This window comes from Macaca nemestrina, chromosome 14, assembly GCF_043159975.1.
Source record: "Macaca nemestrina isolate mMacNem1 chromosome 14, mMacNem.hap1, whole genome shotgun sequence".
Classification (NCBI taxonomy): domain Eukaryota; kingdom Metazoa; phylum Chordata; class Mammalia; order Primates; family Cercopithecidae; genus Macaca; species Macaca nemestrina.
Window position 1 is genome coordinate 79,679,468 of NC_092138.1, and position 26,552 is coordinate 79,706,019.

The 26,552-nt window shown below is 38.7% G+C and overlaps 1 protein-coding gene across 2 annotated transcripts in view; it reads right to left on the reverse strand.

Annotated features, from left to right (window-relative positions):
* The window catches only part of LOC105481049 (transmembrane protein 245), a 102,399-nt gene that overhangs the window by 55,532 nt on the left and 20,315 nt on the right, over nt 1–26,552 (reverse strand). For both annotated transcript variants that reach the window (XM_011740297.3, XM_071078116.1), the window contains exons 4-8: nt 19,757–19,873; nt 17,210–17,443; nt 13,461–13,630; nt 12,302–12,325; nt 6,814–6,918 (exon numbers count right to left, since the gene is read on the reverse strand). In XM_011740297.3, coding sequence (XP_011738599.2) covers nt 6,814–6,918; nt 12,302–12,325; nt 13,461–13,630; nt 17,210–17,443; nt 19,757–19,873 — 650 coding nt within the window. The remainder of the gene's footprint in view (nt 1–6,813; nt 6,919–12,301; nt 12,326–13,460; nt 13,631–17,209; nt 17,444–19,756; nt 19,874–26,552) is intronic.

The window sequence follows — 26,552 nt, forward strand, 5'->3', positions numbered from 1 at the left end:
CTAAGGGTTTTTTTGGGTTTTTTTTCCAGCCCGATTCTCGCTCTGTCATCCAGGCTGGCTGGAGTGCAGTGGCACAATCTCGGCTCACTGCAACCTCCACCTCCCAGGTTCAAGCGATTCCCATGCCTCAGCCTCCTGAGTAGCTGGGATTACAGGCACTCGCCACCATGCCTGTCTAATTTTGTATTTTTAGTAGAAACAAGGTTTTGCCATGTTGACCAGGCTGGTCTTGAACTCCTGACCTCAAGCAATCCACCCACCTTGGCCTCCCAAAGTGCTGGGATTACAGGTGTGAACCACCGCACCCAGCTGCAACTAAGTAAGGTTTCTGAGTAAAAAAAGCCAACAGAAGCTGCACCTCTGAATTTACCTTGCCCAATAACCAACAAAATGAGGGGGATAAAATGGGAATTAACCAGTTGAAAAAAATTTTTTTTCACCCAGGACATCCAAACAAGGAAAGAAACATAATCTGATACAATTTGGAACTCAGCCATCAGGTAAAGAAACAAAACATTCTGGAGCACAACAGAGAGCGTAACAGCTCACTTCTAAACTGACCCCATCACCCAGGAGCCACACAGGTGAGCTGACAAATATATTACAACTCACCGGTAACAGGGAGAAAAGAAGCCACATCCTTATCCTTTTCTGATGACAGAGGGAAAGAAAGTGTAATGAGGGAGAAAAGAACAAATCAGAGGAAAGAGATCAAAGTCCCCCACCCATACCCACCCCTCATCTCTGTCCCTTTCTGCAGTGAAAGTTCCACAGAATGCAAGGAATTGAGCGAGACAGTACAAAGATTGACGGTATTTCTCCATGGGCATGGGTATGAGATTAACCAAGTAGCAAAATCACTAGGGCAAGTCACATACCAACCCAGAACAGACCAGAGTCTAGATATCCTAACAAAGATACATAGCCAGCTAAGCCATCAAGTGATACCACTTCCAATTCTATCAGGCCCCAGAAAAGTAGCAAGAACACAGAATACAAACTGTACCAAGAAGGGGAAAAGAAACTGATTTCAGACACAATGAAGAGATAATCAACTCAGATGCAATGCCTAAAATACAGCCAGAATGAATAAGGCCTGATATGTTCTTGTGAGGACTTAGGCTAGCATTTTGTGGGATATGGAAAACGAGATGGCTGTAAACTAGGGGATATAATCTTACTTAGATGTTTAAAGTAAGTTTGGACGCTGTGTTGAAAACACACTAAATGAGGCTAAGGAACAATTCAAGAGAGAACAGGGATAGCTTTGAGCAGGGCAGCAGCGGTACTGAAAAAGAAGTGACTGGATTTGAGAGCTATCTTACATTAACCAACTGTTGGATGTTAAACGGGTTTTACATTCCCGAAATAAACCTCACATAGATACATTTTCCTTTTTACATATTGCAGGATTTAATCTGTTAACATTTTGTTAAGAATTTTTGTGTCTATTTATAAGGGATATTGGTCTGCAGTTTCCCTTCTGTAAATGCCTTTGACTTTGGTTATCTGGGCAATACTAGCCTCGTAAAATGAGCTGGCAAGTGTTATTTCTTTGCTAACTGAACAACATTGTGTAGAACAGGCAGTATTTCTTCACTACATGTTTGATAAAACTCAACACTGAAACCATCTGGGCCTGAGTGCTTCTTGGTAGGAAGATTTTCAAACACTAATTCAATTTCTTGCCCTCATAGTGGGCTACAATTTTTCTATTTCTTCTTGAGTCTGTTCCATTCCTTCTCTACAAGGAATTTCTCCATTTAATGTTATCAAACTTGTTGGCATAAAGTTGTTCACAATATTCCCTTATCTTTTTAAGATCCGTGAGATATGCAGAGATGTTTCCTCTTTTGTACTTGATATTGGTAATTTGTATCTTCTTTCCTTTTTTCTTCATCAGTCTGGCTAAAAATTTGTCAATTTTATTGGTGTTTTTCAAAGAACCAGCTTTTGAGTTAAAATGTTTACTATTGTTTCTCCATTTCAAATTTCCTTCATCTACACTCGACCCTTATTATTTCCTTCCTTTCATTTACTTTAGATTAATTTGCTATTATTTGCTAGCTTCTGAAGGTGGAAACTTAGGTCACTGATTTTCCTTTTTCAAATATAAGCATTTAATGCCATAAATTTCCAACAAGACACTGCTTCAGCTTCATCCCACAACTTTTGATACACAGCGACTTTTCTTCCATTTTAAAATCTTCTAATTTCCTTCGAAATTTATTCGATTCACAGGTTTAGAAGTATGCTGCTTAATTTCTAAATATTTGGACATTTCCTAAATTTCTATTACTGATTTCTAATTTAATTCTGTGTCAGGAAATGCTTCATTTTTTCCTTTTTTTGTTTAAGACAGTGATCTCTGTCTGTCACTCAGCCTGGAGTGCACTGGCACAATCACGGCTCACTGCAGCCTCCACCTCCCAGGCTCAAACAATCTTCCCACCTCAGCCTCCTAAGTAGCTGGGACTACAGGCATGTACCACAATGCCCACCTGATTTTTTAAACATAAGGGTCTCCTTATGTTGCCCAGGCTGGTCTCAAACTCCTGGGCTCAAGCAATCCTCCTGCCTCAGCCTCCCAGGTAGCTGAGATAACAGGTGTGTACCACTGTGCCTTGCCTAATACTTCCAAATGTATTGAACATACTGTTTATTCTGGTGAGTATCCCATGTTTTCTTGAAAAGAACGTAATTTCGAATTGTTAATTAGGTCAAGTTGACTGACCGCATTTTTTGGTGTGTGTTTTGTTTTTGTTTTTGCTTTGAGACAAAATCTTGCCTGTCATCCAGACTGAGGTGCAGTGACACGATCACAGCTCACTGCAGCTTCAACCTCCCGGGATCAAGCAATCCTCCCACCTCAGCCTCTCAAGTAGCTGGGACTATAGGCTTAAGCCACCAAGCCCAACTAATTTTTTCTATTCTTTATAGAGATGGGATTTTGTCACGTTGCCTAGGTTGGTCTTAAAACTCCTGGAGTCAAGGGATCCACCTGCCTCATCTTCCCGAAGTCCTGGGATTACAGGCATAAGCCACCACACCCAGCTGACTCACAGGATTTTAAGGCTTCTAAATATCCTTATAATTTTCTAACTACTTATTCCCTCAATTATTGCAAGGAGTATTGAATCCTGAACTATAATCATAGATTTATTTCTCCTCTTAATTCTGAATGTTTGATTTCATGTATTTTAGAGCTCCGCTGTTAGGAACATATACATTTATAACTGTTATCTTATGGTAATATTAACTCTTATCCATATGAAAAGTCCTTAATTTGCCTCTAGTAGTATTTCTTTTTGACATCTATTTTGTCTGATAATATATAATCAACTGCACGTATTTTCTGTGGACAGTTTACAGTGTATGCTTTTTAATCTTTTTACTATCAACCTTCCTGTGACTTTGAATTTAAAGTGTGTCTCTAACAGATACCAAAAGCAAGTTGGAACCTGCATTTTTTTTTTTTTTTTTTTGAGACGGAGTCTCGCTCTGTCACCCAGGCTGGAGTGCAGTGGCCGGATCTCAGCTCACTGCAAGCTCCGCCTCCCAGGTTCCCGCCATTCTCCTGCCTCAGCCTCCCGAGTAGCTGGGACTACAGGAGTAGCTGGGACTACAGGCGCCCACCACCTCGCCTGGCTAGTTTTTTGTATTTTTTAGTAGAGACAGGGTTTCACCATGTTAGCCAGGATGGTCTCGATCTCCTGACCTCGTGATCCACCCGTCTCGGCCTCCCAAAGTGCTGGGATTACAGGCTTGAGCCACCGCGCCCAGCCGGAACTTGCATTTTATATTCAGTCTGACAATCTCTGCTTTTTGACTGTTTAGTTGCTTCTCATGTAACCTAAGTATTGTCATAACCAGGTTTAGGTCTGCCGTTTTGCTACTTGCTTTCTATTTGTCCCATCTCTATTGGTCCTCTGTTCTTCCTGCACTGCCTTTTGTGTTCAACAAATTTTAGTATACCACTTTAGTTCCCCTAATCCTTAGGTTATTTATTGCCTGCTGTTTAACTTATCTAAATCTTATCTCAGCTTTTATCACAACCTACTTCCAGTTAATATTGACTTATATCCAGGAAAATATTTTAAGAACTTCACACCAGTACAGTTCCACTTTCCAGCCCTCTTCTTTGTGCTATGGTTTTATATATGCATAACTCATCTATATATGTTATAAAGGCCACATGAGTGTTTCTGTTTTTCTTTAAATAGTCATATTTGTTTAAATAAACTAAAAGAAGACAGGAGAAAATATAACCCACATATTTTCCAAGTGCTTTCATTCCTTTCTTTGGATCCAGATTATTTTTGGAGTCATTTATCTTCACCCTGAAGGAATTCTGTTAGCTTTCCATATAAGTGCAGGTCTGCTATCAAAAAATTCAGTATCTGTTTATCTAGAAATGTTTTCATTTTGCCTTTACTTTGAAAGAACAGTTTCACTGACTATAAAAGTATTGTCTGACAGAGATTTCTCCCTATGACTTTAAATATGTTACTCCAATGTCTTTTAGTCTTTGCTGTTTATTAAGAGAATTAAGTCACTAAATGTATTGTTCCCCTGTTTGTGATGTGTAATTTTTCTCTTGCTTCCTTCCAGATTTTCTTTTTATCTTTGTCTTTCGGCAGTTTGACTATGATGTAGCTAGGTATGGTTTTGTGTTTGCATATGCTTATTCTACTGAAGGTTTGTTGAACTTCTTGGATCTGTTAATGTTTTTCACCAAACATGGGAAATTTTTTAGCAATATCTCTTCAAATAATTTTTTCTACCTTTTTCTCTTCCTCTTTTCATCTTCTAGGATGCCTATTACATGTCTGCTAGAACGTCTGACATTGCCCCACAGGTGTCTGAGGCTCTGCTCATCTCCAGTTGGACCTGACACCAAAAGCACAGGCAACAACCAAAAGCAAAGGCAAAAACTGACAAATGAAGCTACATTAAACCTAAACACATCCGTGCATCGAAGAACACTTCCTTCAAGAAAAGCTGCAGGTTTTGCTGCCCATGTGAGAATGCCACCTGTTTTTACCTGCAAAGAAAAGGTATCTGTTTTTACTAGCTACAGTAGCAGCTTTTCATCAATGAAAGATCTCCTGGTTGCCTACCTGGTCATTTTCTAATGCTTTTAAATGGTGTTTTAAATAATTTCATGCTGTTTTATTCTTGATTTCTGTGGAAAGGAATTACCTGACATCCTCACCCTGCTATTATCCCAGGACATATTAGTAAAGAGGAGCCAAAAAGGATTTTCTGGCAAACTAGATGTGGATACAAAACAAAGACAGTAGTCAAAGATGATCCTGAGACTTTTCATTTGAGCAAGCAGAAAGAATGGAGTTGTCACTGAAGACTATGAGAACAGACAAGCGGAGGAAGGTCTGGAATTCAGTCTCTGACACGTTACATTTGAGATGTCTATTAAACATTCAAGTAGATACCGTCATGAATGTTTCAGAGAATGACAGCTTTCTTGGCCGGGAGAATGAATTAGATAACCAACAAGGTTCCCTCAAAAACTCAGTTTGGATGAATTCTACACCCAGAAAGAAATGGTTCAGTAATACTTGTTATCAAAGTTCAGAGAAGCAAAAGCTCACTGAAGCGGGGGATGAACAAAGAAAAAAGACTTAAAAGATAAAACTGAGATGGCCAGGCAAAAGATGCTACGCAAAGGGACAAAGAAGGAAAAGTAGAATAGAAGTGTAGGAGAGAGGAGAAAGGAAAATGAAAGACCATACTAATGAAAGCTTTCTCTAATGAAGAACTGGAATGTAAGATTACACAGTACCAGGCTTAAGCAAAATATGACAAAAACAAAGCCTCTAAATAAGTCTGCACAGTATATATACAAGACTATACATAATTAATACCCAAGGAACACACAGAAACTATACATAGACTGACACAGAAGTACAAGAAGAGGAGGCTTTCAGAAGCAAATGATAAGATAGCTTGAGGGTGTACTGAAGATGACACTAAGAATAGGACTTCCAAGCGGAGATGCCACTTAAGAAATAATGCAGTTCTTTAGCAAACTGGTTAATTAGATTATCAATTATAGTTACCAACAGGTCTCCATGGGACTAAAGGAATAAAAAAAAATTTGGATCCATGATTTCACATAAGCTTCACCAATTCCTTGAAAACAACATACCAAAATCTGGGTTGTAGAGTTCGATACGGTTCAGATAAAATAAAGATTAAAATGTACTATAAAAGTGGGAGGAAAAAAACTTGTCAGACTTGATAAGCCTAAAAAAAATAGTAAGAGATATCACTATAAAGATAACATTTTAGGTGTGCTTTACAGAATAATTTTCTTTGATGAGATGGAAATGGGGAAAGGAACTGTAAGCTGGAAGGACCTGGGAAGTGAGAAATAAAGGTGCTATGGTATATATCAGAAGAAGGATCAATGAGACAAGGATGGAATGTGCTAATCAGCAAATTCTGATCTAGTGAAGAGTACTAACCAGATTAGAATTCATGAGACCAGATCCTAATTCTTCTATTAAAAAAAAAGCGCCACTTGTTCTTCATTATCTCATTTTTTTTCATTTGTATTTCCTCCCAAGGGTTTTGATAAAATAAAAATGCATGTAAAAGAGTTCTGAAAAGAAAAACACTAGGCAAATTCATGGCAAAATTAGTAATATACAAATCATAAATCCTTTAGCTAGTGTATATACTTGTAAGTCAAGTTAACATTTTCCATGCTGCTTCTGCTAGCTTTTTATCCAGACTACAATTCTAACAATTAAGGGTTTATTAATGAGAATAATAATTATTGTACTCTACCTTTGCAGTCAGGAGTAGGGCTAAAAGAAGAGTTCCTATCACTAACAAAAATATGATGAAAATGCTAATTATTTTATCTAACATCTTCTCCAACCAGATGATCATCTGCACAAAAATGAAAAAGAGAATTACTTATCTTTAAAGTAGAACTTTAAAAATACAGATACTCAATTATCATAAAGACAAAACAGGATCTTCAGCATGGCAAAGCAAATTATGGCATAATAATTAAAGCAATAAAAGCTTTAAGCAACTTTAAAAACTTCACAGTACTCATTACTGCTGGTGTTACATAGTTTATTACTGTCATAGCTAAGAAAAAGGCAGTCGATTTCAACATAACCTTTATCTATATTCAAATTCTCAAACTGTAGGATATCTATGTTTCAAATTGTAATTTATAACCTGGTAAGTATTCTAAACAAAATATTGACAATCCATTAGCTGACCTAAAATCTCATGAAGCTGTATTATCAGTTTAACAAATATCCAAGACTTTAGCAAAAGTCTCTTATAATACAGGCATGGCCTAAAAAATACAGATAAAATTGGAGCAAATTAAAAGAGGAGTTGCATTCAAAATATTTTTTCCATTTGATATCATTAGAATTACAAAAGCAGTAACAAAGAAAATCGAATGTTAAGGCAATGATAAATAACAAAGATAACAGTTGCCCAAGGAGCGAGGGGTTGGGAGGTGAATGCACAATCAAGGAGGGGCACAAAACACGCTTCAGGTTAATTTGTTTTATTAAGGGGGGAGTCACCGATAGATAAATGGGTATTCTTTACATCTTTTTATGTTTGAAATATTTCATAATACATACTAAAATGCTTTTCAAAATCTGATATTCTACTTAAGTTTCTATTATTCTGAAAACATAAGCTTTATGACATGATTGTAATTGATATAAATTAATCAATATAGTAGCTGTTCCTTAATCAATAATTAAAATTGTGCTTCCCCTAAATGCTATCTGACATTGTCTTGCTATAACTTCCCTCATCTTTCACAACCACAAATAATCCTACATTTTAAACAACTTGTGTTTTCAGAATATATACTTGATAGATTGCTAGAATTCCTTTCATGCAAAGCTACCATCTAACATCTCAAAACTACATTTAACTAGATTAATAACTGCTGAAACACCACAATGCACCGCTCAACCCCAACGTGAGCAACAGCATTGCTTAATAAGTTATTCTTAATTTAGATCTGATTTATGCTCTCTAAACAGTGAATTAAACATCCAAAAGCAAAGAATGTTGGTTGAAAAAACAACATGACTTCTGCAGCATTTACTTTCACTTGACATTTATAAGCTTGTGCCCTCCTTATCTGTTTTTCATCAAGGACACTGTCACTAAGAGATCAACGCTAAAGTGAACTCAAAGATAAAAAGTTAATCTTTAATCTTGACAATTACAGCTTCAAACAGAAGAGTTAATTTTCAGTGCATGCTACCAAAGCATCAAAGATAATGCAGACTAAAAAAAAAGGAATAACAGGTTTCTAAGATATGGAAGGTCAGATGTCATATTCCGAAGTTAAATTCTAAAATCAATGAAACTGAAAACTTTCACAATTAGAAACCAACTGAAAAACTAGTTCCCAAGGCAGCTTCCTGAGGAAAGAGCTAGGTTTGTATCACTTCTCTTTGTATCTCCAAAATCTAAGCGCTTAGCATGTGGTAACCATTCAATTACTATGTGTTTGAATAAGCAAGCATAAATAAAATAATTTCAAAATTAAGACTATATTTTTAACCACAAATTACAATTTCTGAAAATAATGTAGGAGCCTCTATTTTTTTCAGAAAAGTCATATCCTGAAATGCATTTTTAAATGTAAATATCTATTTAGAAACATGTTTGAGTATTTTTAACATATAAAATTATATTCAAAAGAATATTCAAAAACATATTACGTACATTAACATTACAATATCAAATTTTTTAGTTTTAAGTTAGGGTAAAATTTTTCTAACACAAGCCACAAAGGTAGAAAAAAATTCACAGTCACCTAAATAAAAATGTATATCCAAAGGATGACAGTGAGGGTTGGATGTTTCATTGAAATTTAAAATAAACAAAATTATTTAAGATGCTCAAAAAAGAAGCTAAGAAGTTGTTTTCATCACATGTGGCCAGTTAAGTTAGCTGAGAACAGGGCAAGAAGGGAGACAGTAAGAGAGAGGAAAGAATGGGAAAGAGAAACAGAGACTAAGACTTATTCAAGAATAAAAGGAAACAGAGAAAGTCAAGAGGAAAAAAAAATGGGGATGGGAGGAGTTGGTACATAAAACTAAGGACCAAAGGAGGAAAAAAAGCAAAGAGGATAAAAAACTTAGGAGGAAAAGATGAACCAACTCCCTGAAAGACTGAATAGTACAAGACTCACAAAGAAACAGCAACTCGGAGAGAGGAGAGAAACAGAAAGAGAGGAAGCAATGGAGAAGGGGACCAAAGGCCAGAAGTGCTATCTCATGAGGCTGATCCTGTCCCACGTTCTGCTTTGGGCAAAGGAAACCAATCCACTTGCCCTCACATAGAAATTACCAAGTCTCTAAATGTCCCCAATCTTTCCATGCTGAAAGACTGAGAAGTGACTTTAATTTTTAAAGTTTATTTTTCAAAAAGAGAAGAGAAATAATTTTAAAATGACACTCTGAATGTTTCAAATTAAAATGAAGGGCATGCGTTTTTTAAATTTAGAGATGTCAGTAAATTTATAGTTACACCAAAAGGTACTCTAAAACTTTTACACTAACTGGCCTTATTTATCAAGCTATTAAGAGAGTATTCCACTACCGAGTTTTTCTTCTCTTTCATTATTCTGCGCCTACAGATTTTTCATTTTGCTTTGTTTTTAAACAAAATTCCACTTGAGTTTTAGTGCAAGTAATCAATACTAAGAAATAAAACAAGGCCAGGTGCAGTGGCTCACGCCTATAATCCTAACACTTTGGGAGGCTGAGGCAGGCTGATCACTTGAGCTAAGGAGTTCAAGACCAGCCTGGGCAACATAGCAAAACCCCATCTCTACTAAAAATACCAAAAAAAAAAAAACAAACAAACAAAAAAAAAAAACCCCAGGCATGGTGGTGCACACCTGTGGTCCCAGCTACTTAGGAGGCTGACGTGGGAAGATTGCTTGAGCCTGGGAGGTGGAGGTTGTAGTGAGTCAAGATCACGTGACTGCACTCCAGCCTGGGTGACAGAGCGAGATCCTGTCTCAAATTTAAAAACAAAAAAACAAAAAAGGAAAAGAAATAAAACAAATAACTCTGTGGGTTACATTTCAATTAACCTATGTATGCTCTCTCACCCTCTCTTCTCTCGAATTGGTTTCCTAATTCACTCCACTTGAAATTTCTACATGCCAAAATTACCCAGTGCTGCAATTTTCTGACTTTGAGATGTGATGTAATATAATAAAATAGTTCTCAACTTATGTATGTCCTTTCTTGGAATATACCCACTCAAAATCTCAAGCAGTTACTCTATCTTTACACCAATGCTTTACTATGTTACATGCAATCATCAAAGGAAAGAAAAAAGGTACTTGATCTTAGAGATCTTTTAAAATTAACTCAATGATTCAGTTATGAATTAGGCTCATAATTAGGTAATCTAGCTCATTTAGTCCACTGAAGGTTAAATCAAATTTAATCCAATGAATTTAGTTCTCCTTTCCCCATCTCTTGAGGGCAATTTCATTTCAATATAACACAAATTGAAGAAAAGTACAAAACCACCTACTTTGATCGCTTGAGCCCAGGAGTTCACAGTTGCAGTGAGCTTTCATTGTGCCACTGCACTCCAGCCTGAGCAACAGAGCAAGACCCTGTCTCTAAAAGATAATTGAAACAAATAAAAATTTTTTAGAAACCACCTTCTTTGGTCAAAATTTTAAAACGTGACTTATATTTGCACATCATTTGCCAAGGATTGAACTCGCTTACCCATACTAGTTTTATAGGGAATGGAGAGATATATACAACCATGTGAGACTGTGGGAGTGTTTATTTTACATAATGCTTCTTTCCAACCCAAGTTTAAAACTTTAGGTATTGTAAAAAGTCTCCCCTCGGCCGGGCGCGGTGGCTCAAGCCTGTAATCCCAGCACTTTGGGAGGCCGAGGCGGGCGGATCACAAGGTCAGGAGATCGAGACCACAGTGAAACCCCGTCTCTACTAAAAATACAAAAAATTAGCCGGGCGCGGTGGCGGGCGCCTGTAGTCCCAGCTACTCAGGAGGCTGAGGCAGGAGAATGGCGGGAACCCGGGAGGCGGAGCTTGCAGTGAGCCGAGATCGCGCCACTGCACTCCAGCCTGGGCGACAGCGTGAGACTCCGTCTCAAAAAAAAAAAAAAAAAAAGTCTCCCCTCTCCTTTTCAACAGAAAAAAATGAAATCCTAACCCATCCAAAAGTCTCATTTTGATCTATTTTCAAGAAGTACCACATCTTTCTTAAGGCCTGATATAATATTTCCACAAAAGACATATATATAGAGAGAGTTTTATTATGTTTAAACACAACATATATAAATGATGTCATCTCTTGCTATCTGTCCTAGAGATTCATTGAAATTATTATCATTTTTTTAAGAAACAGGGTCTTGCTGTCACTCAGGCTGGAGTGCAATGGTGCAATTATTGCTCACTGCAACCTTGAATTCCTGGGCTCAAACAATCCTCCTGCCTCAGTCTCCTGGGTAGTTAGGACTACAAGTGTGTGCCACCATGCCTGGCTATTTGATTCATTAAAATTAATTTAAACATTACAATATGTGACTATATGTCAAGGTAGAACATTCCTAATATATCTGGATTAGCCTTTACTGAAGTTATTAAAACTGAATTATAATGCCATGCCAATCATGTGAAGCATTTACCATAGATACAACCTCATACCTTGGAGAAAATACAAAATTCGATGTCACAGGTCATGACTACAATCTGTTTTAAGTTAAAAATAAATTTTGAAATACTAGTTATTTAAAAAAAAGACAACATATAAAATTATCTGCCAAGGAAACCATACAAATAATTCACAGATTTGTCTTTTTAAAAAATTCCTGTGTCTTTTATAGAAAAAGTAGCAAACAGAGAGTTCTCTCTTGCCCTTACAATAACTATTGCCTAACGTGTTTTCACACATCAAAGGAGACTAGAATGTCAGGCTAAGCCACATTTACATAACTGAAAAGGAATGAAAATCATTTACAGTGGACAAAAGGACTAGGAGACAGAACTTCTTACACTTGAGCAAGGAGATGCCATCCATATCATAGACAGCCTTTGCTGAGTTTTTAGCAAATTATACTGTGATAGTATTCATGCTTCACGACCTTCCATAGCTTATAATTAAAACTTGAAAACAAAAACTTAGTTTGACACATGGACAGAAACAGAGTGAGAAAGGCGATACGGGGGCATTACAGAATTCAATAGTAAAAACCAACATCTGGATGTTCATTTACCTTCTTATTTAGCCAGTGCCAGAGCTTGAGGATAGTGGGTAAGGTGAGAAAGAGAAGATAAGAACAGTGGAATATCATTAGAGAATGCAATCACAGTATGAAAAGAAAAGAAAAGCATGAGAAGGTAACTGTCCCAGACAAAGGAAAAACTAGGGATGGAAAAACTAACACAATAAAGTTTTAAAATCAAGAGAATTTTAAGATATATAATGATTGAAATGATAACCACATCTTTGTTGGGAATCCAACAATTAAAAATACATAAAATAACCTGCATGCCCATAGGCTTAGTGTCTCCATGCCTTTGCACTGCTCCGCCTGCTTGCCCTTCTGGCCATGTCTACCTAAGAAACTCCCACCTGTGCTTCAAAACTTGCTCCAGGATCATTTCCTCCGCTGCCGTTCCCTTTCTCATACCCTATTAACAGTGAGTCATTTCTTGCTCAGTGCTGCCACTGTATCCTGTACACACTTTTCCTACATAAATTCCTAATACTTACATAGAGCTTACTGTGTACCAGGCAATGATCTAGGGATTTTACATATATTACCTCATTTAACCCTTACTACCACTCTAGAAGGTAGGTTCTATTGTACCTATTTTACTGGTATGGAAACCAACGCACAGAAAGGTTAGGAAACTTAATGGATTCATAGTCCATGCTCTTTAACCACTAAGGCTCCAAATCTAACCACCATCTCTGAATTTTTATGAATTGCTGTCTTTCCCCAACAAACAAGGCTTCTGTATCTGGTTTTCCAGGATTCATCTGATTTTCCATAGGACTTAATACAGTATCTGACATATGGGAATTACTCCAAAAATACTCACTAAACTGAGCCACTGCCTAGCTACATAATTTTAGGCAAGTCGCTTAACCTCTCTGGATTTCAATTTGGTCCTAATATAATAAGGGAATTGAATCAGAAGATCCATTTCTCCCATTTTTATGAGGAAAAAATACTTACACAAGCCTTATTTAAAGTAAACCCATCTTATCCTTGTGTAAACCATAATTTTAAACGTTAAACTTTCATCATAGAATTAGATATTACACGTGTTATCAACAGTTACAATATAAACACATGGAATGGAAGATTTCAAACCATGAAATATATTAACTCCATTAAGACAGCCCAAGTCCTTAAAATACAATACCTTGCTATCAACTTTTAATAAGAATTTTCCAAGCCCGACAATGGGCCAAGGTGCGAGAGCCCCCTGCCGCTCCTTCAGGAAGCTTTCTGTAACACCCCACCACACATGGTAGTGTTTCTCCAGGAAGTCCACAACTCCAAAGTGAATGACAAGCTTTTTGAGTATCCAGACTAAAAAAAGGTAAAAAATACAAATATAAACATTATAGATATACATTAACAAGTTGTAACATGAAAAGGTTCCTTAATTTCACATGACCTTTCTAAAATAGTAAAACTAGTATTAAAAAGAAGATCAATGTTAAAATGCAGGGTAGGACTCAAACTATTCCACACAGATGGAACTGGACAATGTAACTTTTCAAACCATCCCCAACTGCCTATATATTATCTTCTTCATGAAGTCTGAATCCTTGAAGAGTCTGGGATTATGTTATGGCCCATATAAACATAAGATACTCTTATTGTGAAGATTTCAGTGACTATAATTCTGGCCCCTCACATATTTTCCCCCTTCCTGAGTAAAGAATACAAAACCCTGACGTTTCCTCATCTCCTTGGCTTTTCAAATTTTCTTGTTTTCCTTGGTTGCTCATTATTTAGTGACCAGAAAAGCATAAGGTATTCCATACGCATCATGATTTTGTACCACTGCAGAGCAATGTTGTTCCTATTTCCCCATTTGATGCTGCTCTCAACATCTGAACAGATGCCAGGGTTCAATAGAGAAGCAAGCTGAGTACTAGCAGGGCTGCGACAAATGGCCCAAGGCTGTGCACTGCACCTTCAGTGGGGACCACTCTCAGACCACACCATCTCCTCCTGGAGTTGGGCAGTGAAGTGGCCTTCAAGCAGAGGTTAAGCTTCCTGTTAGAAGCCAATTAAGAAGGTGGTAGGGCCAGAAGGAAGTGTTACTCAACTGTGAGGCTTGCCTTGAAGTTTGGACCCTGGATCTCAATCAGTATATAATTTCTCTAACTCTAGAGATTTGTGTTCTTAGCTCTGGCCTTATAACCTAAAGGTTCACAATTTGCTGTTTTGAACCATGAGCTCAGTGTTACACACAAGTTCCACAATTTCTTTACTACCATTTTTAAATCCCTAAAAAAGTCCTAGAAGAGCTCCTATAGTTTCACTAAGTCCAGGTAATTACAAGCTGTAGAAAAGCTTTTAGGGGCCACATTATTCACAGCCTGCTCTCCCAAGATCATGTCAAATTCCTATGGTGACCAGAAGATTAAGCTACAACTAAGAGAAATGAAATTCCTGCTAACAAACTTAAGGAAAAGAGAGTTGCAACAGCATCTGACAGAGTTTGCCAGCAGAGTAAAATCATCTGGAAAAAAACAAAGTATGGAACAATCTAAAAGACCAATTTAAACTGCTCCACTCAGTTTAACAGGAAGCATGGCGATGGTATCTGCTCTCTGACTTGCTTAATTAAAGCTGTATCTTATTCGAACTGCCTAACAGAAGTTGTTTGAGGACACAAGAACCAGATATAGGCCGGGCACGGTGGCTCACACCTGTAGTCCCAGCACTTTGGGAAGCCAAGGTGGGAGGATTGCTTGAGTTCAAGAGTTTGAGACCAGCCTGGGCAACATGGCAAACTACAAAAAATACAAAAAACACAGCCAGTGGTGGCCAGGTGCAGTGGCTCACACCTGTAATCCCAGCACTTTGGGAGGTTGAGGTGGGCAGATCACGAGATCAGGAGATCAAGACCATCCTGGCTAACACAGCGAAACCCCGTCTCTACTAAAAATACAAAAAATTAGCCAGGCGTGGTGGTGGGCGCCTCTAGTCCCAGCTACTTGGGAGGCTGAGGCAGGAGAATGGCGTGAACCTGGGAGGCGGAGCTTGCAATAAGCCGAGATCGCATCACTGCACTCCCACCTGGGCAACAGAGCAAGACTCTGTCTCAAAAAAAAAAAAAAGCCAGTGGCACGCACCTGTAGCCTCAGCTATCTGGTGGGGGACTGAGGCAGGAGGATCACTTGAGCCTGAGAGATCAAGGCTGTGGTGACTGAGTGACAAAGTGAGACCCTATCTCAAAAAAAAAAAAAAAAAAAAAAAAACAGATACACACTTCAACCATTTATATTGTATGCTCCCTGAGGACAGGCACTACTATACTGTGCTCTGGTCATAATAAATGTTAAAAAAATAATGCCTATTCAATTAACTATCCAATTTAGTGAGGAAAAATAAAAATAAGTGATGAAAACTAATGATCTAGAAGGTAAATGCGCCAATAAGTTTAGACTTTTAGACTACGGTGGAGAATAGCTTTCAAAAATCAGATTACGTTTTAATCAATATGAAAAACCCTGACATAGGAAATAAGGAGTAATCAAATGTAGGAGGTACCCAGATGGCAAAATCCACAGCAGCCATTGAGGACTCAATGAATTTGGCACAAAATATGGCTGCCGCAAGAGGAAAGCCCAAATAATCAGGAAAGTATTAGGTAAAAGATGTTTCTACAACGCACCTGTCAGAGAAAACTCTTCTTTATCTAGTCTTAGAAGAAAGACAGTTTTAGACAGAATTAAAACTGGTGGGCCTTAAATTACCACAGCATTAAGATACAAAGACCTGATTTAATGGATTATGGAAAATCATGATTCCATTTTGATGTAATACATATAATACATACATACATGTAATTTAATTTTTCTGTCAAACAAATCACAAGACTTTACATACATATATTTCTCAAAATCTACATTTCCTTTGAATTAAAAAGGCAAGGTAAAATGTGCTTCCCTAAGAGTAGCTCTCAAAAATCATTCAATCTCAGCTGGGTGCAGTGGCTCACTCCTGTAATGCCAGCACTTTGGGAGGCGGAGGTGAGCAGATGACTTGAGGTAAGGATTCAAGACCGGCCTGGCCAACATGGTGAAATCCCATCACTACTAAAAATACAAAAAATTAGCCAGAGGAGGTGGCGCGTGCCTGTAGTCCCAGAAACTGAGGAGGCTGAGGTGGGAGAATCATTTGAACCCAGGAGGCGGAAGCTGCAGTGAGCCGAGATCGCGCCACCGCAATCCAACCTGGGTGACAGAGCGAGACTCCATCTCAAAAAAAAAAGAAAAAAAAATCATTCGATCTTCAAATTCCAAAACACAGATGATTGTTAACATTCTCCTCCACAGAATCATGGATGGCTAATCAGTCAAATCTCTACATGGAGCTATTAATCTCAAATACTACATGAAACTGTAAGAGGCTAAACACATTTTCTGAGCTTAAAAGTGAAATATTGGCTGGGCGCAGTGGCTCACGCCTATAATCCCAGCACTTTGGGAGGCAGAGGTGGGCAGATCATGAGGTCAGGAGATCGAGACCATCCTGGCTAACATGGTGAAACCCTGTCTCTACCAAAAACAAAAAAAATTAGCTGGGGATGGTGGCGGGCACCTATAGTCCCAGCTACTTGAGAGGCTGAGGCAGGAGAATGGCGTGAACCTGGGAGGCGGAGCTTGCAGTGAGCCAAGATCACGCCGCTGCGCTTCCACCCTGTGTGAGACTCGGTCTCAAAAACAGAAAAAAGAAAAAAAAAGTGAAATATTAAAGATGCATCAAAATAATAAATTAACAAAATGGTGTTTACTATTTAAATGCAAACGTAAGACTGTTTTACTTTGCAAGACAGTAAATTTATCTCAAATATTAAAATCCAAAAGTAAAAAAAGAAGAAAAAAATCTTCAAAGACAAGACAAGATCGTACTTAACCAGATAACAACCTGCAATCGGCACTGGCAGCAGCTGTACAATCCACAGGTTCAACCAGATCTGCACGACGACAATGGCCCAAACCAGAGAAACGAAGTAGATGTCACTAGTTTTCTTCTTTCTAAGAAATGTTCCTATTTCAGGCCTTCGTCTGCCCAGAGTGGGTGAAGGGGAAGTGGGTGAAGGGGAGGAGGGTGAAGGGGAGGTGGACAACGTTGGAGGGGATTCTCCCCTGTCCAATGCTTCTGAAAAGGGAAAGAAAAACACCACACACCGTATTAGTCCACATGAGGAAATGGGATACAGAGCCACTCGTTAGGCTAGCCTGTTTCAGGCCTTCAAAATGTGCTGATATGGTATGATTACATTGGGTTAAAAAAGACAAAATTATTTGGACCCATGTTTGCATATGCACTGAAAAACGTGGAGAATCACAATGCCAACAGAGCTTGAATCTAGAAGAGTAAGTTAGTTGGTGACAGAATTGGGAGTCATTAAAACAAAATACATGACAAAGTAGCTGAGAATTATAATTATCCCATAAAACTTATTCAAACTATTTAAAGAAACAAATGCTAACATATACTAGAAATTCTATATTTAAAAATCCCTCTTCTTTTAATAGAACTTTAGATTAGATGTATTTATATCCGTTTCTGACACAAGAAGACTTTTCAGTGTTATTTCACCTAAAATGGAACGAACTGATCTTACAAGAACCCAGGGCTTTCAAACAGATAGAAGATATAAAACATGAGTGAGATACAAAAACAATGACAGATTTCTCGGGTGAGGATTTTCAAATAAAGGAAACCATATTGGATTATTTCACATAAGACACCATTTCCTAACAATACAACCACCATGTTACGTTTTACTATAGGGTGTTATTATTTCTATTTCCTAGTTTTAATAAGATATACCACATACATCAGAAATTACATAACTCCTAAAGCAGTATTACTCTATATATACTATAATAATGAAAATTATTAAGATCCTAAAACTTGCATTTTGCCTTTCATTAGAAAAAAATGTTAATTACAATAAAGTATGTCACGTTGAACATGTGGATTGTTAATTACAAAAGTATCATATGTCAGAAAGTCTAGAAAAAAGAGAAAAGAAATAAGAACTCCCATAATCCCAACCTCACATTTTCCCCCTGGTCTTTTACTTAGTCGTAGCATGTTCTACTTATCCTTTCTCATTCTTTCTCTTCAGCTGAACGTCAGCTCCACCAGAGCTAAGACCTTGTCTATTTTGTTCTCCCTCCACTGAATTCCTGGCACATACAATAGTATCTCATATGCAGGAGGTGCTCACTAAATATGTAAATGAATGACTTCCCTGTTGTTTCATAATTTTCATAAGCAACCACCCACACAGTAGCCCACTAAGTGCTGTATCATAATTTCCTTAATGTTTTTCATGTTAAATGTTCAGTTATTAATAAATTTTTACTACTGAGACCACTTGCACCCTGGTAAGTCAGCTCACCTCACCAGGACCAACATTCTACCCTTACAAGTTCAGGGCTAAAGCCCAAGCTAGTTAACAGATGCTTTTGTTTGACTCTGCTCTAAGTAGCTTTCTAATTTGGAAACTTCATGTTGGTGGGTGTGACAGATATTTGGAAGAAAGAGTCCAAAACCAAAACATCATTTCCTCTCCACTTTGGAAACATAATTCCATGTGCAAGAAAAATAAGTGTTCCTACTACACCAAATTCCTTTCTCTTAGCTGACATTTCAAAAGTCAGTTCTTCAAGGAGAATTCACTCTAAATATTGCCTAACTCCAAATACCTCTGGCACTAATGGACCTCTAAGCACAGACTAAGGTGGCCTTTTACATTCCAGAACTCTTCAAGAGAACAGCATGACTCTATAGCTGGTATATCTACCAGCTGGATCCCTCAGGAGCCTGCAATTCCCAAAGCCAGGCCACACATGACAATGAGTCCAAAACAATCAGAGAGGTCTGTTTTAGGGGTCAACATATTAACACATGAAGCATGCAAACTTTCAGAGAAAGAATGACAGAGAAATGGATGACTGCAACATGGAAAATAAAAGTCCTCCCCAAAAAGAGAGCTGGGAAAAGGGAACAAAAGAAAGAAAAAACAACAGGAAGAGACAGGGTAAAATAAAATCATGGAGGAGAACTGACAGTTGTAGAAGAAAGAAATGGAAAATAAGAAATCAAGATAAGATATGCAAAAAGTGGAGGGAAATGTGGGAAAGGTAAATGGAGACTGAGAAAAGGAAAATAAAAAGAAAGGAATGAAGAACAGAAGAAAAATAAGAAAAGCCTTTTTTTAAAAAGGAAAGAACAAAGAACTAAGATCAGAAACTCAAAAAGGTAAATAATTAAATGTATTTAAAACATGATATATAAGAATGAAGATGAGGGAAAAGGGCATAAAAAAAGGAACCAAAGAGAATAAATGAAGCATCAGCAGAAGTAGCATTTTGTGATGCTAGTGTCCTAAATTTTACATTCTATGTACATTTCATTTTCCAGAATAACCTTGAATGTCACCAGAACATCAGTCACCTGCAGGCTGAGTGGAGAGCTGGTCTTCACTGCTTGATTCATACCCTGTGATAGAGATGGCCAAGTTTGCCAGAGTAGAAGCTGCCATGGAGATAACCTGCCCTGGTAACTCTGCCCCTGTAAAAGAAGCATCCATTTTCAAAACTCTTTAAAGTGGGAAATAATGGCTGCAAATTTAAACACAGTCCAACGTTTTCAACAACAACAAAATAAAATGGTTACTACTGACCCACTGAATAAGTGGTTCTTCACCAAGGAAGAACCATTAAGAATCGACATGAGAGTGTGCTAAAAAAGCAAATCCCTCGACTTTCTGTGTACCTTTCTCCTTTGGGAACTTCATGCTGGTGGATGTGGCAGACACTACACATGTAAATTTGGAGTCCCACACTTATATTTGTTAACAAGTTGATTTTAATGCATACTTCTATTGAAAAACACTACCACATCAAGTCTGTGAGCTCCCTGATCTGTCTTAGGCTGTGTTGTATAACTAGGTCTCATCTTAGTACAAGACAGCCCACATTTGGTGATCATAATAAAAACATTCCACAAATGAGTATGCGAATATATGGGTATTATGCAAAACCATATAGATCTATAAATTACATAACTCAGTACAGGCAAAATCTACCACTTTAAAATCTAAAGGAACAACATGACCTTGTTTCATGTTATATATTTCCATGTTAAATTCCTAATAGGTAGTGCCAACCTCAATCATTTGCACTAAATTCAAGCAAAACATTCACTGGCAAAGGAGGTCTGTCAACCTTTAACCTTCTACAGCAGACAAGGAAGAATAGCTCACACATCATCAGGTTCTAGCACACTTTCTTGCACACTACTAGACTGGAGAGCTAAAAAATTGTATTTTTGGATTCCCCTGTAGCTAAGGTCTCACACGTGACAGTTTCTAACAAGCAGGTACACCTGTGCAAGACTTGAGAGCCTGAAGTGGCACACTGTAATCTGGAAGCCACAGAGCTCTCGCGTCAAACACAGTCTGTCAGGAAGGCACATAGTTTTTCTGCAGCAACTTAGCAGAAGTTCTGATGTCTGATCTCTAACTTCACGGTGAGCAGCAGCAGCCGTGGCCCTCTGCCCAAACAGTCCTTCAGTGTCACTGAGCATTTCTCCTGATTGCACTGCTTCTGCCTGTGTCAGATTCCAAGATTAGTTGTCTGGTCTTTCCAGAAATTCCATGTGCAAAAATTGTAAGCGCTAACCAATACCTCCTACTATTTATTTAAACTACCTGGAATAGAATATATTGTTCACAACTAAGAACACTAGCAATTCCTAGTCACCAAATCATACACCCACACTCATACAACTGAGACATTATTTTTGGTAGGCCAAGACTCAGTATGGTAACATAGGATTCTGCCACGGCAATGAAAAGAGCCATGACCCTTCAGAAAGCCGATGAATTTCAGCTCCAAATTAACTCCACACACCCAAATATCCAAGGCTGGCCCTCTCCCAGAAAGCAGCAAGCCAGAGCCTGAGGTGGGGCTCTTTGGTAGATTCAGACATCAGGATAAGAGTACTCACCTTGCTCAATCATACCCTGTCCCTCCTCTAATAAATGCCCCTGTGACCTGAAAGAGTTTATTTTTAGATATGGTATCATATCTCTCAATATTAGAGAAATTCAAACTCATGGTCTGAGAGGAAAGCATAAGTTAGATTTCTGGATTAGAACCTTACTCTCCTGGCCTGTGTAGCCAAGGTCCTCCTGAAATGCCAATAAGACAGCAAGGGTTGACAGAGAAAAACGGTCTTTCATTTCTTACATGTACTGTGTGCTGGGGAGAAAGACACAGACCCTGCCCCCAGGGAGTCTAGTAAAAGACATTAATTAAAGAACCACACAAATAAACGTGTGTATACAAATTATGGTTGCTATAAAAAAAAAATCCTGGGTATCTTGTGACATCCTAACAATATCCTGGGCAGAAGGAAAGCTGTGAGAAGAACCCAGCATATTGAAGACAGTGAAAGAAGGTCAGTGTGTCTGGAACACAGACAGCTAGTAAGAAACTGGTATCAAATAGACAAGGCTGGAGAGGTAAGCCATATGATGCAGATCACAGAACACTGTATGAAGGACTTTAGTCTTTATTCTAAGAGGAAGAAGAAAGCACTGAAGAGTTTCAAACAGGATAGCAGTCTTTTTTTCACTGAAATTTTATTGAGATAAAAGTATACTCATATGCAGTTGCAAGAAATAATCCCAGTGTACCACCATTTGTCCAGTTTCTCCTGACACAAGATACAGAACAGCATCATCACTACAAGGTCTCTCATGTTGACCTTTTATAACCACACTCAACTGCCTCTCACCCCTCTCACCACCCTGTAAATAAATAACCCGTTTAAGATATAAGACCATTCCTGCTTGTCTGGAGAAAGAGAGACTAGAGGGGACCTATAATGGGTACAGGGAGATAAGTTGTTGCAGTACTATAGGAAAGACATGATGCCAGCATAGTCTATAGCCACAACAGGAGAGATGGGGAAAAGTGGCTGCGTTAAAGAAACATAGAAGAGTCAAAGTGGACCACACTTGGTGAGGAAGCAATAAAGGGAATCAAAGAGATGATGGTATCCAGGTTTCCAGACTATGGTTAGATAGAGAACATGTAGCAGAACTGGATGAAGATTTTTGGCATATTAGAGTTATTTTTAGACTTTCAGATAGAAGTTCCACAAACAGGCTGGGTGCAGTGGCTCATGCCTGTAATCCCAGCACTTTGGGAGGCCAAGGTGGACAGATCACCTGAGGTCAGGAGTTCGAGACCAGCCTGGCCAACACGCTGAAACCCCGTCTCTACTAAAAATACAAAAATTAGCTGGGCATGGTGGCGCATGCCTGTAATCCCAGTTACTCAAGAGGCTGAGGCAGGAGAATCGCTTGAACCCGGGAGGCAGGGGTTGCAGTGAGCCTAGATCGCGTCACTGAGCTGAGATCACATCATTCAGCTGAGATCACGCCAGTGAGCCAAAATCACACCACAGCACTCTGCCTGGGTGACAGAGTGAGACTGTCTCACAAAAAAAAAAGAAAAAAGTTCCACAAACAAACTGACCTATACCAGAGATGGGGCAAGACTTAGCTTCGCAGCAGTACACCCAGGGGGGATCTTTTAGGCCCCACTCAAGAGCAAAGTTTGGGAACACCTCATGGCCTGGGACAATACAGTAGAAAAAGGAAAAACAAAAACAAAGACCTTCAGGTCAAAAATTTTAAAAATTAAGAATTCTCTCTTACATAAGATTACAGACTAGTCAAGGGTCTTGAATTACTAAACTGGCCTCTTCAAGAGTAATTTAATTAAGTGGTCACTCTTCGTCACTCATCTAGAGACACTGTAAGAAAAGTAAGTCCCTGGCCGGGCGTGGTGGCTCACGCCTGTAATCCCAGCACTTTGGGAGGTCGAGGCGGGCGGATCACAAGGTCAGGAGATCAAGACCATCCTGGCTAACATGATGAAACCCCGCCTCTACTAAAAATACAAAAAATTAGCCAGGCGTGGTGGCGGGCGCCTGTAGTCCCAGCTACTCAGGAGGCTGAGGCAGGAGAGTGGCGCAAAACCAGGAGGCGGAGGTTGCAGTAAGCCAAGATCACGCCACTGCACTCCAGCCTGGGCGACAGAGCAAGACTCCATCTCCAAAAAAAAAAAAAAAAAAAGAAAAAGAAAAAGAAAATTAAGTCCCTTGATGGTTTTTGCAAAATAACAAGATCATTGGATAACTCTTCAAATAATGGACTTTCAGTTCAGCTGCATTTTAACTTACATTTCTAAATGCCTACTAAGCATTCACTCACCAAATAGGCGAATAGGCTATATGCTGATATAAGAAACTAAGACCCTGGTCTCAAATTCAGTCTGATACTTAAGAGCTAATGTAAAGTAAGTGTAAACTGTTAGGGAGCAGTTTAGAAATCAAACCCATGCGGGGAGGTCTGGGAAAGGTTTCCAAAGGAGCTGTCTGACAAGAATATTGAAAGATGCCATCCTTTAAATCCATTTTAACAAAAGTGAGCTAGATAAAGAAGACAGAACAGTTCTACCTCGGAAAGGAAGCTCCTGAGAGACTGGTGTCTTAGAGGGCAGGGGAAGAAAAGTGTTTCAGGAAGACAAAAAAGCAGGTGTGAAGACACAAAGGCAAGCAAAAGCAGAGTGTCCTCCTCAAAGAACTCTAGGAAGTTCAATCAGGCCGGAAGATAGTGTGAATGAGAACAGCAGAGTAGCATAAGAACGCAGAGGGAAGCTGGGATCAGGGCACGAAAGGTCTCACATTTACTATGAGGAAGCAGCACGATTCAGTGGCTGGAAGCACAGGTGAGGAAAGAAGACTCCCCAGGTTCAAATCCCAGGTCTATTCTTACTACTTAGATGGCTATAGGCAAGTTAGTTAACATCAAGATGTCCCAGTCTCCTCATGTGTAAAAATGAGGCTTACATAAATTTGTATCTAATGTGACAATGAAGTGAAACAATACATATAAAATGATGGCTGGGCACAGTGGCTCACACCTGTAATCCTAGTACTTTAGGAGGCTTAAGGCAGGTAGATCAACCGAGGCCAAGAGTTCTAGACCTGCCTGGCCAACATGGTGAAACCCCATCTCTATTAAAAATACAAAAGAATTAGCTGGGTGTGGTGGCACGCGCCTGTAATCCCAGCTTCTTGGGGCTGAGGCAGGAAATCACTTGAACCCGGGAGGCAGACGCTTCAGCGAGCCAAGACGGCACCACTGCACTTCAGCCGGGGCGACAGAGCAAGACTCCATGTCGAAAAATAAATAAATAAATAAAGTTTAGAACAACGCTGGGTATGTAGGAAGTACTCAATAAATGTTAGCTATCATCATCATCAATATCAATCTATTGGCTTTGACAGTATAAACTAGAAGTAGAAGCCACTAACACTTCTATAGTATTTCTTTGCACCTCTCCTCCCCTTTCTACTTTATATTATAGCCATCTATTTTCCCTTAGTAGATATTTTTAGATCTCCCCACAAAGCTAAGCAAAGTATCTTGTATCTATAGAGTAGGCACTGAAAGATTCGAGAAAAAGCTAAAACCAATCAATTAAATCTTCAAAACTGTGGCTTAAGGAATAACTCTCCAACTTGCTAATGGCACTAAAATATGCAGTAAATATGCAATAAAGCTTAGCTACATCAATGGAAGCTGCAATTTTTTTCTAGTTAATACACAAATGACTCAGCAAATTTTTCGAGCACCTCAAACTTCACAAAAGCATGAAAGGAGTAGCACATACAGAAAATCAACAAAGTATTTGAAAATTATGAATACAAGATTTGGCAAACTGCTTTTATCCAACAGATCTGTACTTTAATGACTTCTGTCTTAGTGATACCCTTCAGCACTTCAAAAACCTCAAGGAATTGGCCTGGAACCAGAGTCCAAAAAAAACCAAAAAACAACAGTCCAGGCAGGGAGATGATAAACCTAACAGAAGAATGCCAGGACTGAGACTCTTGGCCAAGTTGTGGTATTAGAATGGTATTAGATTTAAAAGCCACAGCTAAAAATAGGCACAAAAACAAGGGAACATAATCTTGGGACTCAAGGACTGAAAAAAAAAAAAAAAAAGGAAAGAGCATCCAAGGTTTCAGGTATCAATCCACCCAGAGACAGGGCCAGCGTTAAGCAGAAGCCAAATAACAGGGATCTACACAAATCCAAACAAGCATGCTACTGACATTAGCAGCCTAGCACCAGGGGACAGAAACTCAAAGAGTCCGGCACACAAGAAAGAGACCTCAGGTCAGATAGTATCTGTCAATACAGCAACTCAATGATGAACAGACTAACCTTTTTAACAAGCATTGGTAAATATACTTTAAAGCCAGTCTAAATAAGGAGATACTTCTTGATCCACTCCATTCTTTTTCACAGATATAGCAGCAGTTAACAGAAATACATCCAAACATGCTTATTGGAAGGAGGCACTGCATACCAACTAAATAAAACCTCCCCAGCCTGCAAAGTTCCCTTTGAAGAAGGCTTCTGTTTCCATTACTAATGTGGAAAATACAACTCCCTCTCAATGGTTTCTAGTATCACGTCACAAGGGCCTGCAGATGGACCAGTAGACTTTTCTCTAGGCCTGTTTAACTTGCACTATCAGAACTGGGGAGTGGGAGGGGAACAGTAAAACATTTGGTTTGCTCCCTTTTTCCAATTTGGGTTTGACTGAACCAAACTTGTTCATATCTCATGCTATCCCAAAACAAGTAAGGCAACTATCAGGATTTGTCTCTGCAAAGACATTTCTAGTCATTTACAAACAATTACCAATGCCAGGAGGAACAGCACTCAGCAGTACTCGCTGGTACTTCTCAGGCTGGGTACCCAGGCTATTATAGATATATCTGATGCTTGTTTCACTAACTTTTGAAGAAATTTCTTATACTCAGAAAAAATGGCTCTCTGAGCCTAAGTTTCTTCATTTGTAAAATAAGTATAACACCAATCTCACTAGACTGCTTAAAAAAAAATTGAGCATTTTTTAAGAGTCTAACACAGCCTTGCTTATAGGAGATAACGATGCTAGTGTCCCTCTTTCCTCAGACGCCAAGGGAACATACTGAAGGTGGATTCCAGGTGCCATGGTTTGAGTGTTTGTCCTCCAAAACTTGTGTTAAATTTAGTTGTCATTATCACAAGTATTAATAGGTAGGACCTTTAAGAGGTGATTAGGCCATCAGGGCTCAGTCCTCATGGGTAGGATTAATGTCATTACAAACAGGT